General features: G+C 36.6%; 1 protein-coding gene across 5 annotated transcripts in view; it reads left to right on the top strand.

Moving 5' to 3' along the window:
• The window catches only part of thoc2 (THO complex 2), a 93671-nt gene that overhangs the window by 48538 nt on the left and 25693 nt on the right, over positions 1 to 19440 (top strand). For all 5 annotated transcript variants that reach the window (XM_051860808.1, XM_051860806.1, XM_051860805.1 and 2 more), the window contains exons 17-23: positions 3158 to 3251; positions 3634 to 3714; positions 3970 to 4066; positions 6487 to 6604; positions 11375 to 11554; positions 15539 to 15703; positions 18120 to 18395. In XM_051860808.1, coding sequence (XP_051716768.1) covers positions 3158 to 3251; positions 3634 to 3714; positions 3970 to 4066; positions 6487 to 6604; positions 11375 to 11554; positions 15539 to 15703; positions 18120 to 18395 — 1011 coding nt within the window. The remainder of the gene's footprint in view (positions 1 to 3157; positions 3252 to 3633; positions 3715 to 3969; positions 4067 to 6486; positions 6605 to 11374; positions 11555 to 15538; positions 15704 to 18119; positions 18396 to 19440) is intronic.

Below are 19440 nucleotides of genomic sequence, written 5' to 3'. Positions count from 1 at the left end.
TTCAGAAGATTCAGTGGTGAAATAAAAGATCAGCTCTGACGAAGGCTGTTATTCAATCACTGGCAGAGGACCGTGTTTTTCTTATGCCTTTCCTCAATTTATGAATGCCGAGAAAGAGAGACCACTGACTGATGCTGCTGCCACTGAACTTACAAACACTTGCCACAGTTGAACATGAAATTAGATGAATTAAGTGAATAAATGTCCCTGGTCTAATTGTACAATGTATTATACCACATGCTTAGGAAACATAATTAGTGGTGTGTGCAAAGACAGACATCACTTACTGTTTAGACATTGACCGATTATTAAAGGGTTAGTCACCCAAAAATGAAAAAATGTAATTTATTACTCACCGTCATGTAGGCCTGGGCGATAAAACGGTATCGATATTTATCGACGGTACGTCTTAATCGATAACGATAGAAAAAAAGTTCGATATAACTCTCCATATAGTTTCACTTAAATGCATTAAAATGTAAACAGACATGAAGTTCGGTTGCATGAACAACTCTCAAGCTCGCTCCGTCCCTGGATCACAAACTGACGTGCTACGCGTGACACGCAAACAAGCTGCTGTGGAGTTCAGTTGAGCAATCGCCACGTGAAATCAGAACACACAAACAAAATTTCAGAACACACAAACAAAAATGAGTGCTGTACCTGCCAGTGACGAGGAGAATGTGAATAAAAAAGGACATATCAGCTCGTCAGTGTGGCAGTTTCATTGTTTCCTTATGTCTTACAGTTGATCTACTTCAAAGTTCGTCTTGAGAGAGCAGTTGTCATGTCTGTATTAACAGCTGCACAAACAGTGTTTTCAATCACACAGTATCTTTATTTCTGTGCTACAAATATTCAAATTATCACAGAAGTACCGATATAAAAATGTATAGTTCAGATAAAACACTAATGTCTATGTTATCAATCAAAATGGAGCAAATCAGCTTTTGAAAGATACTATAATGCGCTGAAAATGACGCATTTATCGATTTACATTGTTTCACCACCAGGTGGCGACAAGTGAGTGTTAATTTATTTGACGTTGAATCTTCATTCAACAGATTTTCAAATACACTGATTCATCCAGTAATGAAACAAGAGTATGTCATTGAATCATACATCCAAACAATTTTTTTTTAATAATTAATTCAAATATATTTAGAATTTTAAAATAGACTGCAGCAATTAATATTTTGTTAGAACCTCTAATAAATTACATGTTATTTCGTTTAGTTGACATTCAGAATTGTGATCTCGGTTTTTTTTTTTTTTTTTTTTTTTTTTTTGGAAAAAAAAAAGTTTCTCAATTTTATCCAGAATTGTGCAGCTCTAAGTTTCTTTAACACTCATTTATTTAATCTTAAAATAAAATATAAGAAAGATTTGTTTACATTTTATTTTGCTTTGTTTTAAAATTATCTCTTGTTTGCCTTAATTTAAAAATGCATTGGTTAATTAAAAAAAAATGTTCTACTAAAATGTTGTCAATAAGTATCAATACCGATCAGTATGAAACATTATATCGTGATAATTTCTTTAGCTGTATCACCCAGCCCTACCCTCATGTCATTCTACACCCGTAAGACCTTCGTTCATCTTCGGAACACAAGATATTTTTGATGAAATCTGATGACTCAGTGAGACCTTTATTGCCAGCAAGTTAATTAACACTTTCAGTGCCCAGAAAGGTACTAAAAACATATTTAAAACCGTTCATGTGACTACAGTGGTTCTACCTTAATATTATAAAGTGACAAGAATACTTTTTGTGCGGCAAAAAAACTAAATAACGACTTTTCAACAATATCTTGTGATGGCCGATTTCAAAATCTTTTGTTTCGAATCATTGGTTCGGATCGCGTGTAAAAACTGCCAAACTGCTGAAATCATGTGACCTCCGAACCAGTGATTCAAAACAAAAGATTTGAAGAGGTGTTTTGAAATGGCCCATCTCTAGATATTGTTAAAGTCGTTATTTTGTTTTTTTTTGGTGTACAAAAAGTATTCTTATCGCTTTATAATATTAAGGTAGAACCGCTCGCTGTAGTCACATGAACTGTTTTAAATATGTTTTTAGTACCTTTCTGGGCACTGAAAGTGTAAATTAACTTGCTGGGAATGGAGGTCTCACTGAGCCATCGAATTTAATCAAAAATATCTTAATTTGTGCTCCGAAGATGAACGAAGGTCTTACGGATGTAGAACGACATGAGAGTGAGTAATAAATGACATGATTTTCATTTTTGGGTAAACAAACTCTTTACAAAAAAAAAATAATAATAATAATACTATTGATACCAATTACTTTTATATATGTTTATGCTTGATAAGTGTTATTCAGAACAATTACTCATTTTTATTTAATGTATTACATCTGTGAATACACAGCAAGTTTTTTTTAATCTTTTATTTGTGGATCTGATATTACCAAATCGGTATCCGAAGGAAAAATGCTTAAATATCAGAAGAATATCGGTAAAACCGATTATCGGTTGATCTCTATTACTGTTCCTCATATTTGAGGACCTACCAAGCACCCTAGTAACACCTAGTGTTACTAGGTGTTGCACCAACCCAAAACTAACACACTGGCAAGAGGAGCAGACTTTTACACCAGAAAAAGCACCTAAAAACAAAAAAGCCAAATCTGATAGACACATAGTTGTAAAATCCAATTGCAAATGGATGAAATTATGTCGTCCTATACGTTGTTTTAGGTTTCAATTGAAAATGATACGTTATAAAAGTTAAATGTTTAATGTAATTTAAAGAGAATTTATTTTTAGCATTGTCTCTGATTTCATTTTGATCTCAGTGACCCTTCGGATTGAAATAATAAATTAATGTAATGCAGCTTTGACGAAAGACATGGTTATTGATGTGAGGGAGTTAAAGCCATATTTCACATCAGCCTGTTTAGTTTTAAGAGTGGAAAATGGTAACAATTTGACTCTTTTTGTCACAAAACATAAATAAATAAATCACATAAGTAGACCTGTGGAGAATGAAAATAAAAATGCAGGTTTAAAAAAAACAAAAAACAAACAAACTGGATAACGGGGCTTTATTTATTTAAATTGAGGAGTGTGATCACTACTGTGAAGACCTCCTATTGTTAGGGTAATGAATGTAATGTTGCTCTCTTTTGTTTCAGATTCTGTCTCAGATCCAGTGGTATGACAACCTGATAACTCCAGTGGTGGACTCTCTCAAATACCTCACCTCTCTCAACTACGATGTGCTGGCCTGTATCCTTTCAGACGGCTATAATAATTACACTCCTACTGCATAATAATCTTCCCCCTCCGCTAATAACAGCTCTCCCAGGAACTTGCTGATCTCCTCGAATCTCCCGTAATTTGTGTGTGATTAAAATAGCATGTAATCACTCACCTTGACTTCATCATCATCACTGAAGCTGACAGCTTTGTGTGTTTAAAATGAGGAAAAAGGCATTCCTGCAGTTTGGAGAGCAGCAGAGTAAAATAGACTGTTAATTTTCATTTGAACTTGCCAAAACAATGACTGACCGTATGAGTAATAGTCTGAACAGTGTCTGCCGTTTATAGCGAATGTGTTATCTTTAAAGAGCGAGACGTGGTGTGTTTGAGCCCTTGACCGTGTGGGCAGATTGCATTATTGAAGCTTTAGCCAACCCAGAGAAAGAGAAGATGAAACATGATGACACGACCATTTCATCATGGCTGCAGAGTGAGTGCCGCCTTTCCTCCCTTCCTCTAAAACGCCTCTTCGATGTGCCGAGATGCTGAATAAATTGAACTTCCATCTGACATTCTTAATGGACGTTAAATGTCATTTCTTTAAATGGTTTGGCCCTGCTGCTGGAGTGTGTCCGGAAACCAATTTGGAGCACAAATGCGTGACATTCTTGACTTGCCCTCTTACAGATTCTAATGCTCATTCTTATGGTAATATTTTGCTTTTATCATCACGTCTTTCCCATAGGTCTTGCTAGTCTTTGTGGAGCAGTTTTCAGAAAATATCCCATTGAGTTAGCTGGTCTTCTGCAGTATGTGACCAACCAGCTGAAAGCAGGCAAAAGGTACGCATGTATGTTTGCTGTTTTGTGTCCTGCCCTTTAATGTGCCACAATGGTGTTTTTACCCCACGCTTAATTAAATCTGATCATGTGTTACTATACAAAACTAACTGCTCAGGACAAAGAAGGGACTCATGAACAACTTTCACAAAACAAAAAAGTTGTGGATCATCCATGTAACGACACAGTATCAACTTGGAGTGGACATGGAGACGTGGAGGGGAGACATTTTTATGAATTCAATTATTTTGATTTGTGGACTATATGTAAACATCTGTTGTGTGAAATGGATTACTTGGGGCACTTCTAAATACAATTAACATGCAATTTTTATGATCCCCATTTTGTTAAAATTAACATTTTGCAGATTTTGCAAGGTGTATACAAATTTATCTCTGCAACTGTATATTTCTTATTTTGTGTATTTAATAACCACAAGAATTATAATTATTTTATCTTTACATTGAATGGGTCAGAAACAGTAGGAAAATGTTTGTATGAAAACAAGTAGAAAGGTTGTTTTTTACTCCATTTGGCGACACAGGCAGTCGACACGTGGTCTAGAAAGTTTCATCTTTGTCCAGTGTCTGCGCTATTTATTTATTTATTTTTTCTCCAGAAGTTATGACCGATAAAAATTTCTTTATATTCTTTTAAACTAAAGGTAATAACCTCCTCACACAAGGGCTTGTCAGCATGTGCACCTGTTGTTGTAGTCTCCAGTATTTTGCTGCTGTTGTTCTGTCACTTTTAGTTTTGTTTTCTACTATGAAACAATGGTTTGGAAACACAGTGGCCAGTGTTGCCACCTTGTGCAAAACAAATTCAGAGCGCATTTGCGACCTGTGTGTACAAAGTACACAAGGTTACAAAATCATTTCTGCACTATTCTGGTGACGGAATTTGCATCACGCACTGTACGTGGACCCTTGCGTACATGTAAAAACCAAAGTATACTTTGGCCGTAAAGAATATACTCAAATACAAGTGCAAACACCCCAAAATTTCCTAATTTCCTAAATTGTCACCTGTGGTTGAATTCTTGTTAAATTAGACATTTGTAGTCTAAAATTTAGCTTTGCTCCAGAAACTTTGTTATATTATTAACCGTACTTTCATGTTATAAGTTAAACAGATGCTATATAAAACTTATTCTTGTAAACATTTTGGAAATTGTTTTTGTGTTCATTGAGATATTGTTTAAAATGTTACTTTTCAAAGGGGGTGTACTCGTTTACGCTGAGCACTGTATATTGCATAAGTTTCCCAAAAAAAAAAAAAAAAAAAAAAAAAATATATATATAAATATATATATATATATATATATATATATATATATAACTTATTATTTATTTATTTATTTTTATTTATTTTATTTTTTTTGGAAACTTATGCATAGGTTGAATTTAAGACACTGTAGTAATATGAGGACCACCTCTGGAATATGGCCAGTGCTCTAGGAGAAAACATTTCACAACCCAAATTAGTACTTTTATACTGCTGTTTTTATCTATGTATCCTTAAAGTACAGGAAGACATTTATGACTTTGTAAAAATCTTAAAAAGACCTAAAAGTCAATGTTCTGAATGTTTTGACATTTAACTACTTTATTTCAAGTATTAGTATCAAGGATTAGTCATCAAGATTTTCTTGATGAATGGCAACAATTACTGAATGTTACAAATATGTGAGTGAGTAGCATTTTGTACAACAGTGTTCATATAAAACTCAAACCTTTTAAGATCAATTTAACATGTAGATGCATGAAATGTGCTGTGTTTGCAACACTGGTGCACAGTCCAAATGGCCAGTATATTTACTATGCAGCAATTAACAATTAAAATGGTATATTCCTGAACTGAAGTGGCTAATTCCAGTGGCTGGCTGAGAGAACAGTATATTCTGCATATGTGTAAGCATCAATGTTAATATGATGTGGGTTCTCCTTCAAGACTCCAAAGAGACGTGTGTAGGCAGGCAGTTAAAGTCCATGCTGACAAACAGGAGAATTGACTAGCCATTATTCTGAAACCTGGATTGAGCTTCATGCATGTAAATGGGCCATATGGGTTGGATGCATGTTAGATAATGGATTTCACTGACGATGCTGATTCTGGTGGGAGGTGATTTCTCATTAAGAGATTTTTTTTTTTTTCTGAACGTAAAAACAATCAAACCAAGATGTTACAATAAAATGTGCCAGTGCTGGCAAATTGTTCTAGTTAACAACATAGCATTAACATAGCAGAGTAGTCTTAATTTTGGTTGAAGTTGTGATCCAAAAATGGATCGCAGGTCTGTTCTGAAAGCAGGAGGAAATAGCTATGCTAATGCTGCTGTGCATTAAGGATGCAGAACTTCTAAAATTTGGCTTTAGTTTCATCAAAGTCTTCAATTATTCATGTGCTTTGTGTTGTGGTAGTTTTGACCTGCTGATCCTGAAGGAGGTTGTGCAGAAGATGGCAGGAATTGAGATCACAGATGAAATGACCGTGGAGCAGCTGGAGGCCATGACAGGCGGAGAACAGCTTAAAGCAGAGGTATGTCACACCTTTTGGAAATATATTCATCATTTTATTTAGCAAACAGTGCACATTTACAAACTTAAGCCACTTTTCAGAATGTTTGTATGTGTCATTGCATTAGATTAGAGCTGCACCAACATTTCAGGTGTGGAAAGTGCTAGAAGTGTGATTGTGCTATTATTTAAAATTGATTTAAAATGCCACTTGCCTTGATATTATTATCTAAGGCAATAACATTCATACATTTTTAAGAGTGTTCAAAGGGGCCTCTGTGTGAAGAGCACTGGCACAGATACTTTATTCATAGACCAGGAACGTGGGTAGTAGTGTCGTTTCAATGATATGAAAGTTTGCGGTCATTGAGCTTAAACCAGCGAGTTTACAAAGAGTTCTGAGAAAAGAAAGAAAATGAAGGTTTGATGTGTTGACCTGTTCAGGATGCAGACATTGTTTTATGTACTTTTAATTCTTGTAAGATGTAATGGCAGCAGTACTGATCACTGACTATGTCCAATATTAAAGGCATAATCCACCCAAAAATTTTTATTGTCATCATTTAGCCCCCCTCATATTGTCCAAGACCTGTATGACTTCTATTTGAGAAATCTGTGTTTTTTGGTCAATACAATGAAAGTCAATAGTGACCAAAACTTTTTTGTTCCCAACATTCTTTAAAATACCATCTTTTGTTTATGGCAGAAGAAAGTCGTACAAATTTGGAATGAGATGAGGGGGAGTAAATGATGACAATTGACATTTTTGTGTGAACTATTCTTTTAAAAGTTTGGGCCAAACAGTGATCCCTTTTATTAAATCTCTCCTGCAGCTGTATTTCTCTCTCTCGTGTTTTGACAAGGTTCTTGTAATGAGATGTAGCTGGAGTTCATACATGTACCCTATTAGTCTGCAAACCAGCTTGTACCAGGTCTACGCATCGCAGATGGTGTTTGCTTGAACAGTGCTTCCTTGAAAACACTGAGGCAATTAAAGTGTGGCCACATGGGACAGTAGGTGTTCATAATAAATCAACTAAGGAGTTGCCTCTAGAGGTCGACCATGGATTTTACCGATAACAATTACTAAATTGGACCACACTGATTAATCGACCAATAGTTTTCAAATTGGATACTGAATGAAAACAAACATAACACTCCAAGTAAAATAGTGCTGAACTTTATTACAAAAATAAAAACCAGTATTGCACCATGAAAATGTACTGTACTTTTTAAATGACATAAATATATAAATTGTAGTGAATTAGCTCAAATAAATATAATTAATTACAGTGAATTATAATTATAAATATATATGGTCTAGATCAGTTTGCAGAATTAGTTTAATATTAAAATTAATTTCAAAGAGACTGGTTGGTTTGTCCACAACTTATCAGTACAATCTTTTTATCAACTCTCAGAAAGGAGATTATTCTTATTCTATTATTTACAATCTATTTATTAATTTATTCTATTCTAACAATCTGTCTATATCAAGAAATAATGCTCCTATTCTAGTACTAACAGTACAAAAGCATGTAGCGAAAATCAAAATGTTAAAGTGACCTGGTCCATGAGCCGCACAGAGACAATCAAGCGTGAATGTGATGGATTTTAATACATGAAACTATGAATACATACAACTAAATCTAAGCAAAGAATACATATACATACAGGATATTGAAAGTGAAGAAAGACAAAAGAATGGCAAAACGTATATACAATTAACCTTGAGAGCTAGCAAAGAATCACATCACCTGAAATAGGGGCATATAAACTTAACGCATCTAAAGATCGATAAGAACAATACTTGCATGGATTTTTGGCGCTGAGTTATGGATGGATGCGAGTTGGAGATTTAGTGCATTAGTGGTCTGGAGTTCGTCGGTTTCTTTTGTGTTTCCGCGGGAAGTTTGAACTGAGGTAACTTGAAAGCACTTTTTGCCGGAGGGTGGTCGTCCCATCAGAAGAGGATATGAGCCCGATGAGAGACGAGAGGAGGATGATATGAGAGACCTTGTCTTTTAAGGACAGATCAGTCCCTCCCATCCTTGGGTAAACTGACCAATCCAGAGTGTGTATTTTGAGCGGGAAAGAGTTTCTTTGTTTCCCTTTAACAACCCAATTTGCATGTTTATGGTGGTGTCTCAATTAGTACAGTTTTACCCCAAATTAGGGCTGGGCGATTATGGCAAAAAAAATAAAATCTAGATTTTTTTTCAGAACGATAGACGATTTTTTAAATTTATTTATTTATTTTTTTTATGTTGAACTAGTCAACTTAACTAGAATATGATTCAAGTAACATTTTCTTTATTAACAATCTGGTTAAAAAAAGTTCCATTCCAAGTGCACCACACATGAAGTGATCAACATGGTGTAAATGTAAAACAAATGGTTAAATATCTTTGCAGAAAATATGCCTGAAATACGAAGGCAAATGTTGTAAAACACATTACAAACTTATCTTAAACACATCCTATATGCTCAGAAAATAAAAGAAATCCTAAATATTTCTTAGCCAAAAATAGCAATAAATAACACCAGTAATAGGCTATTATTAACAGCTAATGCTTTGTAAAAACAGAAAACAACAGCAGCTTTCAGCCTGTCACCATCATGCAAACATGAAATATCAAACATACAGTAGTGGTCCTTTACAGGTTTTTGCATTCCATTGTGCTATTTGTCCTATTGTTTTTATGTTTGGCGGACATGTTTAGGTGTTGCACTTGTGTCTCGCGTCTTTTGCAGCGTCTCACCCATGAAACGGCATTCTAAAAACACGGCGGTCAAGTTAAAAAAGAAAAGTTCAACTTGCGTTTAATAACTTTGCCTTTTTTTCTCATTCCACTGCCTGCGTCTAATTTTTATAATGCAATAACGCATTTCTGAATGAACAGCAGCTTAAGAATAGTGATGTGTTCTATGTTCATAGAGCGTCACATGAGAGCGGTTAATCGGGCACGCCGGCGCCATCATGTGGTCGGATCATTTTCTTCCCCTAACGGTTATCATTGCTGTATTGTCAACAATTGTAACGCTTGCTAACATTTTTATTAAAAATCGCGATTTCTCGATTTCAAAAATAATAAAATCGAGGCAAAACATTAAATTCGAATTAATCGAAAAAATCTGAAAAATCGCCCAGCCCTACCCCAAAGTATAGTAAAAATAACAATGCATTTTATCGTAACATAATATACATCATCAATTAAAGCATCCAGAGAGGATTAAATAAAGACCAAATACTATAGGGTGGGAAGACATTACAAGAGTGGTAAATTCTCACATATGGTTTTATGTGTAATAAGCATTTAAACTTATCCTACAAATAACTCAAAATCCTAACTAGGCTAATTACACATGAGGACATGCATACACACAGGAATACATCATATACATTCTGGGATAATTTAATTGAATTAAATTCAGGGAATTTCAGTATATGTGTGTGTGTGTGTGTGTGTGTGTGTGTGTGTGTATGTGTGTTATGTGTACTGGGTCTTCCACAATGTCTGTTGTGGTCACATGGCCTTTGTGCCTGGCATGGGGTCCATCTAGTATATCTTTGAAGTCACTTAGGAGCTATGAGGGTGTTCCTGCTTAGAATCTGCCCAAGGCAATTAATGTGACACCAAGGCAATTCCTTACAGATGCGCCAGAGCCAGGTCTGTGATTTACATGAAGTCAAAAGTCAAAAACTTTGCTGAGGCCTATAGTTGATTTGATAACCTCGAACCAGTCCAGACGCTACAAAATATTAATCTCAATATGAAGCATACAGACTATATAATAAAGCAACAAAGACAAACATTTTGTTGTAAAATGCACAATATTCCAGCCTAGGGTGAAGTCATTATGCACATTAACATCAATTTGGGACAAATATTATGTAATTTCATCAAACTATGTGAGTAGTGCTCTGTGGCATGGCAGGATTTTGAACAGCCGTAGCTGCCTGCCGTGGGTGTGTTCACACTCAAAACAATGTGTTTGAATTTTAAAGAACTGAAATCAGATGTTTCTGATTTGTTTATATGTGTCTGTTGGTTGCATGAACATATCAATTTGCTTTCTCACGTCACTAGCTTTAAATAAGCAACTTCGCTAGCTAATGATTGCATAACAGTGACCAGCTGGATATAAAATAATGCAAATAGATGGTAACAATCATGGCATTAAACATTTGGGTTGGACTTGCGTGTATTTTTTTTTTTTTTTTTTTTTGTCACATTGTTTTAATCACTTGAGGTACTATTAATGTTAGCGTCCTCTCAACATTGATGGCAAACATACTTCTGTTCTTTTGTCTACTAATGCAGCATCTAGTCAGCAAATGAATTACTTTATAATGATATGAAAACATGTAGTGTACTGTATACATAGTTTCATTGTCTGTTTTAAATCCGCATCTGAATTGTCCCGCTCTGTGCTGCACACAGTCTTGCGTGTCAAAACAAACTTCACGAGGCGTCAATGATTTCGCCTCTAGAGGCCGCTCTTGTACTGTATAATGACAGCAGAAAAACACGGAAAAACTATCGGTATGGATTTTTGCAGATAACCAATTGTTCCAGCAAAACTGATCAATCGGTTGACCTTTAGTCTCTATTGAGGAAATTTCTGCTGAGTGCTTGTTGGCCAGACCTGGTCATGACTTTTGACCCAGTCGATTCAGCTGTAAGAACATCCCTCCATCTTGTGCATAATGAACTCTATATGAATGGTATGATAATGGTTTGATTTTTTTTTATTTTATTTTTTTTTATGTTCTGCTTTCTGTGTGTAGGGTGGCTACTTTGGGCAGATCAGGAACACTAAGAAGTCTTCTCAGCGTCTGAAGGATGCTCTTCTGGACCATGAGCTGGCATTACCGCTGTGTCTGCTGATGGCGCAGCAGAGGAATGGCGTGGTCTTCTCTGAGGGGGGAGAGAAGCATCTTAAACTCGTGGGGAAGCTTTACGATCAGGTATGATCAACTGATGAGCGAACCATGATGACTCAGATTCATGCAGTCCTCCTCAATTCTATCACTGTAATCTCTATAAAAAAAAAAGAAAAAAAAAAAAGAGTATAACTGCTAATTAAACATGACATGCAGCAGAACTTGTCATGCAGAAGAGCTGATAATACACTTAAAAATGGTTTTACTTAAAGTTTGATGCCTGTTTACTTTTCAGACAAGTTAAATGCTGACATGATATAGATACACACAGTCAGAATAGGGCTCTTGGAGGGGATGTTCAGAAAGAAATGACATATAAAATTGTACATTTTAATGAGGTAAAGACTGCCAATTAGGAAAGATGCCCCAATTAGATGAGAAAATGTGTTAATGACTGAAACATCATGCTATCAGAGTTAACATAGCATGACCCTTTATCAGTGTCTTATATCACTGGCATTTGACAGCCTGTATAAGTGGGCAAACTATTAAAGGGATAGTGAAAACTGTTATTTACTCTCAGGTTGTTCCAAACTAGCATGATATTTATTTTCTCTGTGAAGCATAAGTAATTAACTAGAACATTCACGCTGCTCTTTTCCAAGCGTCAAAAGCATATAGTGGGGCTGTCAAGCCTTTGAAAGTACAAAACTGATCATAAAGAAACCATAAAAGTAGTTCAGGTAAAGCCCCCCTCAGATCTGCTTGTTTACATATCAGAATTTGTGCTTTTTTCCTCAGAATTCTGAGTTTAAATCTCTTTTAAGGGATGCTTAATTTTGTGGACAAAACAATCTGTCTATATCACCGAATGCATATTAATGCACAAAATTACACATTCACAAAATGCATTTTGTGATCCAGACAGACTCTTTCTCCCACAAAATTAGATGGGTCGCCAGATTTGGATTGGTTATCGAGAGGACTTGGAGAAATCCTGGTGACCTAACAACTGTTTTGGCCCTCTGCCTCACCCGTTTTATTTATTTATTTACTTATTATTACTTTATATTATTTGCCCAGGGCCGGACATACACACAGCTGTATATTCAACATGCAATTCTGAGAGAGATGTTAACTCAAAATTGCAATATAAAATCTAGAAATGAACAGAAAGTCACAATTACATTTATATAGCTATTTTTTAATTCAATTGCAGAAAGGGGCTTCCATAATTTTCCATCATAATTGACGTCAGACTTGGAGCAACGTGTCCATATTTGAATACCTGTGAAGGATAAACAGATTGGGAAACTGTAGCTAAAAGGAAGATTTTCAGTGAATATGGATATAAATTTCTGTCTTTTCCTTGCAAAAATCTATTATATGGTTTCAGAAGACTGACCGCACGCAAGTCTTATGAACTACTTTTATGATGGGCTTGACAGCCTCTGATCACTTAATGTAAGAGAGTTGCGTGAACTTTCTGCAAAATGTCTCCTCCTGAGTTTTTGGGTGAAATGCTGTTTCCCAAAGCAAACCAAACCGAATGATTGAGTTTTAGAAACTTTCCATGGCTGTCATTGTCGCAGTGTGGAAGTAAAAGTAGCCCGTATCAGCCATGGGAAGACTCACCGAGGGAGTTGTACAGAACTTCTGTGATTTTCATCCACCCACATACACTGGCAGTTTGCTTTTCATGTTCAGCAGCTGCGTAGCTCAATTACTCACTGGGTAATCCAATTGACTGTTTCCTCTCTCCCCCCCATGTTCTCTAGACATGTCGCAATTCACAGCAGATGGTGCTAAAAACTAACATCATCAGCTCCATTCTGTGTGGGACTACGAAATGATGCCGCCGGTCGATCTTTTTTGCTCTTTATTTTTTTCATCTTTTTTCTCTCAATGTCTCAAATTAGAGCCTTTAGCAAATAATTCCCTCTCGCGATGCCAAATTGTCTAAATAATTGCTCATGGTGTGAATGAGGAACACGCTTTTTCCTGACATCAGTGGGGAAGCTTTTAATTATTAATTTTGGCTCTTTTTTTAAAACTCACTTTGCAGGAAGTTGTGCGCTGCTCATTACAATCAGCAGAAATGTGTGGGGCTCCTGTGCCCGGCTATCACCGCCTCTGATGCACCACAGAGATTGATTGACTCATCTCTGAGACTAAATATGCATTCAGTATGATTGCATGATTTATGCATAAGCACCCTGAAAAATATTAGAACAACTTAATAATTTGTATAAATTTGCCTTATTTTGCATGTTTAATACATCTTTTGGCATGGTGTTTAAGAGTTGCCACTTAATATATCCCAGTGTTTTATATTTTGTTAGTGGTTTATGCAAAGGCAAGCATCAGTTTACTCGTGCATTTTTTTTGTGTTATGGTCATAAATGTAGCTTGCTGAAGAGAGGGTAGGGGGTGTTGTCAATGCATTGTTGTGGCCTTCTTTGCATTGCATGAGCATGGACCACTTCAGAAGGCAGAAACTTCTGGAAATGCTGGGAAAACCTCAGTTTCTTTCTCCTAACTATGACTCAAAGCAACTCATGCATTTTGTTAATTTTCTCTTTCAAAATGAGAGGTGGAAAAGTGAGTGTGACTTGTGACAGCAAGTTCCTCAAGCGGCATTATGTCAGTTTGAACTGATTCGAGCACCGAAATCTGAATCTGAATAGATGCCGCTAGATTGAGTCACGTTACCCTCACGTGCATGGACTTTAGACAAAGTCTGGTCCACACTGCAGCATATTCTAACCAAGAACCACCCATTTAGGGCTTTTTCAATTCATCTTGATGGATGACACTATGAGGGCGTTCTTGGAACATAACAGATTCACTCTGACCAACGAGAGGAAAGTTTTACTAACTTTTTAAAAATGTAATGCCTATTTCTGAACTAAGCAATCTGCAGGTCTGCAAATGCACTTAGTAAGGCAGGGGTTGATGATGTGTTAAAAACCATTGGTGCTGGTTGTAAATATTGACTTAACGAATCTTGATATTGATTCTTACAAGCCCAAGATCGATATTTCTTTATTTCCTGAACTATTTTGCAGTGTCAGCACACTCCTGCTGCTGAAACTACAGCCATGGCAAAATAAGTCATATTTTACCCAAATTTGCAGTTTGAATTGAATGTGATAAAATATTGTGTGCTAGAAATAATGGCAAAAAAACAGTTCTTTTTAGTGAATCAAAAACATACAGCACAAGCACTGTAGTCCAACTCATAAACAAATGACTACTTTGAGCAGGTCCTTTCAGTGAACCATTCAAAAACCTCAGACTCAGGAGTTACATCTGAATTGAATCAAATGTAATACAAATTCCAAATAAATAGAATCAAGAGCTTGTAGATTGCAATCAAATCAGAAAATGTGCAACAATAATTTACATATGGGTAACTCTGAAATCTGATATTACTCTTAAAACAAAGCAGAAGATGCATGCTGAAGCTTGTTTACCCGCTACTAATTCGTCTCGAAAATCCAGACTCAATCTTCATTGGAAGCATTTGTAGCAGCATATATGAATTTGCAGACTTTGCATTCTGGCTTCCAGAAATTAAAGCCAGCCCTTCAAACATTTTTGTGTGCCAATGCTTCAGATGCAGACTAAATTTGATTCTTGGTAGTCAAACCTATTTTGCCTTCATCTGCTCTGAACTGTTATCTGAGACATTGACACATGATGCACACTCCAGTCTGAAACTCAGGCAATGTTGTTCTACGTTAGGTCTCTTTAACTTTGTCTGGTAGTAAAACAGCTGTATGGGAACGTTTGGGTAGTTGACCCAGTAGGTCAGGCCATACCTCCCTTTTCCTCAGGAATCTCTCCCTAGTGTCTCGCTCCCACTAAATTGCTTTACTGTGCATCCCATCGATTCCGATGGAGAGCCTGTGATGAATGGCTTTAATAAAGCGAGGTGCAATTCCCCAAATAAATGAGCGACCTGAGGATTTATTAAGAGCATCTGCATTTGGCTGGGATACAAATGTGGACCAGAGGGAGAGATGTTTAATGATGGATGCTCCTCTTTCTGCTTCTTCCCCAAAGTGTCACGACACACTTGTGCAGTTTGGTGGCTTTTTGGCATCTAACCTCAGTACAGAAGACTACATCAAAAGGGTGCCATCAGTCGATGTCCTCTGCAACCAGCTCCACACGCCACACGACGCCGCCTTCTTCCTGTCTCGGCCCATGTATGCCCATCAGATTCTGGTGAGTGATCAAACCAGACTCTTTCACACCCTAGTGCAGTGGTTCTCAACCATAGTCAGAAACCGTCTTAAGACAGAATCCTAACCAAAATGGATTTGATACACTCTACAAAGGCAGCAAATTAAGGTTCTCTTAACATGAATAGAACTTCTCACATGAAACACATGACGTACTTCTAACACTTCCATTTGATTGCAGCTTGATGTTAGCATGTTTGCTAAGCTAATGAATTAATAAATATTTCAAACATTAAAATACTTTTTTTTTTTTTTTTTTAACTTTGAAAATTAAAGTACAAGTGTGTCCCAATTTGCACACTTACAAACTTTTTTTTTTTTTATGCCGTTTAGTATAAATAGTGTCAGTAGTATGTTCACACTGGAAATTCCAATGAGGAAAAATTGCACTTCAAATATTCAGATGTTGTTAATTAATTAACAAAAAAATGTGTGGAGTTTTGGACACTTAATTACGTAGCCAAAAGGAGGGGTGCTATCAGATGCCAATGCTAGATGACAAAATGATCTTATATTATGCACCGAACTGTCTAGTGTGTGAATTTTAAGTTCATAGTGTATAGTGTGTTATTTGAGACACAACTTAAATTTATATTCAACAGATTTATTCTGCTATCTTGGATGATTTTTGATGCAATGCATTCTGAGAATGTTTACTCTGCAAATGGATACAATGTAATACAGGCTGGTTCAGACTCACATGAATATTTTGCATGAATATTCGGTCCTGTTTTAGCATTGTTCAGTCCAATGCTAAGATTGGCTGATTGAAAATTCAGAATCACTCTTTGACAGTAGGTGGTGCTTATAGATATGGAGAAATACCCTGGTTACTCTGGAACTTCACACGCTTCACAACATTCTATTTCTCAGACCTAATTGTCACAAAGAAGAAAGGAAGTCAAACAGTATTTACATGTTTCATTTTAGTATGTGGAAAAGTGGGAGAGTAGAGAGGAAAAGGGGAGAAAACAACCAATAAAACACTACTGCAGCACATTATACAGACACATGAATATTAAAATATGACCATGGAGGAAAAAAAGACAAAAAAAAAAAAGTTGAGGGCACCTTAATGCATTTTAAAAATATAACCCATCCCTATATGACAAAACTCCCAAGAACAAGGGAGAAACGCAAAAGAGCATTTAAAAGGTCTAATAATATTTTCATTGCATTTACAAGAACTATATAGTCTCTGAACAAACGAAACGCATCAGTTTAACACAAAACAATAAAGGCATAGTTACTTTTTTTGTCGACTTCTCTTTTAATTTTTGGTCTACATCATTGTCGTCTTTGTAGCACAATAATTCCTCATGTCATCGCGTTCATGATCAGACGTACGGCTGTATTATTTTCCTTACTTGCACATATATTTCATTTGAAAGAAGACATGATTAAATATATGCGCATACACGGTGCTGGTTCATGTTTAGAGCACTAGAGTATGTAAAATATGTCCATAAAAACTTGCACCATGCTTACTCCAGTCAGCATAGGATGATCTTTGATCCGTGTTGCAAGTGTTGTTAAACTCATCGCGGCGTTCCGCACTGAACCCGCTCTCGTGCGCGCTCCGCATGTTGTTACATGTTTGAATTCTCCGCTGTAATGCGAACTCATGCGTAATAGTTCTTTTAATCACGGAAGAATGAAATTGCTCAGAAAAATGCAAACAGTTTCCACTTTTTGGTTAACTTTGAGTGATTTTAGTGTTTTCATTGATGTGCAGTCTGTACATATCTGTTCACATCTTAAAAAATGTGTTGTGGGGTTTTATGACCCTTTAAGTGCTGTTTAGGTGGCAGCTCACAAGGTTGCAAGCAATACATCATCATCATGTTCTCTGTACATTTAACACACTGGCTTTGAATTTTTACAATTACCACATATATTTATCTCTCAACAAACAATATATCATTGTTTGGTGTTTCTCAAACAAAAGTGTGATTAATGTAAAAATGTTGTAAGACAATAACAATTGAAGCATGGAGAGTCTTTAATAGTGGTTAAAATTGTGAAGGATCCAAAAATGCAATATTACCACAATGCTTTGCTCTTGCCTTAATACAAATCTCGTAGTGCAGTAAAATGTAATTTATTTATTTATTTATTTATTATTATTATTTATTTTTTTGCAGTATTATAACTCTTATATGACACTGGCTGCCTAATGAATATTTCATACAGAGCTCATTTTGTGTTTTCCCACAACACTAGACCCCCGCTACAGCTCTCCAGGGTGGCGTAAAGTTAACCCCATCTTTCTTCACCTCTAACAAGATTTACCACCCCCTAATTTCACGTGCAGGCCACTGTGTATGCACATTTTCAGGTTTGTTTGTTGTGCTTGAGTGAATTATAAAGCTAGCCTGCTGTCTTTGTGTTCCCATCAGTCCAAGTATGACGAATTGAAGAAGGCAGAGAAGGGCAACCGGCAGCAGCAGAAGGTCCATAAGTACATTGCAGCCTGTGAGCAGATTATGACCCCTGTGCATGAGGCTGTCGTCTCTCTTCACTTGCCCAAAGTGTGGGATGATCTTCGACCCCAGTTCTATGCCACCTTCTGGTCCCTCACCATGTACGACCTGGCGGTACCACACAATGCCTACGACCGGGAGGTCAACAAGCTTAAGATGCAGATCAAGGCCATTGATGAAAATACAGAGATGGTGAGACACTTCATTTTATACAAAACTCTCCCATGTACACTCCCATGTATTTGCATGCATCAGTGGCCTGTTTCACAAAATCAGTTTCAGTGGCTAGCTACCCAGGTAAGTGAGTTTAATTAAACTGATTTAACAACTCTTTTTCAGGTTCAAGAACATGAACTGGTTTTTAGCATGTTCATCTCAATGATATCTTATGCTACACTACTAACCTGCTTAGGAGCAGGTTTTATTCTGGATAGAGGATCACAAACCAAAACTGGACCAGTCACTGTCACGCAAATATGTAAACCCTAATTTGAGTCCTTAATACGGTTACGTTCACACGCAGTATGGTTATTTATGGGAGTGACAACCGCATTCTATAACATAACTCACACCCGTAAATTTTCTGGACTCACAACCGCATTCTCAGAAATTCCAGGCTATGTGAACGGAACAGGACTGGACAACTAGTTGTCTGTCACGTCATACAGTGCAAGAGAGCCGCTCTTCTAAGGTGTTTTGTGTGTGGTTTCGCTTTCGGTATCTTACAGTGACAGAGATATGAGCTGTGCGTCATCTTAAGGTGTTAGATCCAGTCACTGTTCTCCACCGGCTCCTGTCAGTTTTGTGTTTCTTTTTGAAATTCAAATGCTGTTATGCACAAGACGTCGCAAAGGACGTGACACGTGAGTGCAACGGTTAAAGACTCCAGTTAGCGTGTTTACATTGATGCTGCTGTTGGTTAATGAAGTTTGAATGGATGAACACACGGTTCAATTGGTCTCGTCATGTCAAAAGTGATGAGACTTTTCAGTTTTATGGACGTCGCCATCTTTAATATTACGTTGGTCACTGTCATTATGGTTACTAGTAAGAGAATACAAGCTTGACTCTCGCTGCACGTTCTTACAGTGTGCCAGACACTACTGTAAGTTGCTGTGTGAACATTTCGAGACTCACACCTGTAAATGCAAATGCAGTTGTCAATCCCAAAAACTGAGTGTGAATGTAGGCAATGTATTTAGCGAGCGCTATGAACCCGCTGAACCTGATCTAAACT

The sequence above is a fragment of the Ctenopharyngodon idella genome, chromosome 14 (genome assembly GCF_019924925.1).
Source record: "Ctenopharyngodon idella isolate HZGC_01 chromosome 14, HZGC01, whole genome shotgun sequence".
Taxonomy (NCBI): domain Eukaryota; kingdom Metazoa; phylum Chordata; class Actinopteri; order Cypriniformes; family Xenocyprididae; genus Ctenopharyngodon; species Ctenopharyngodon idella.
The sequence above is the reverse complement of the archived record's forward strand: the minus strand, read 5'-3'. Positions and strand labels throughout refer to the sequence as shown.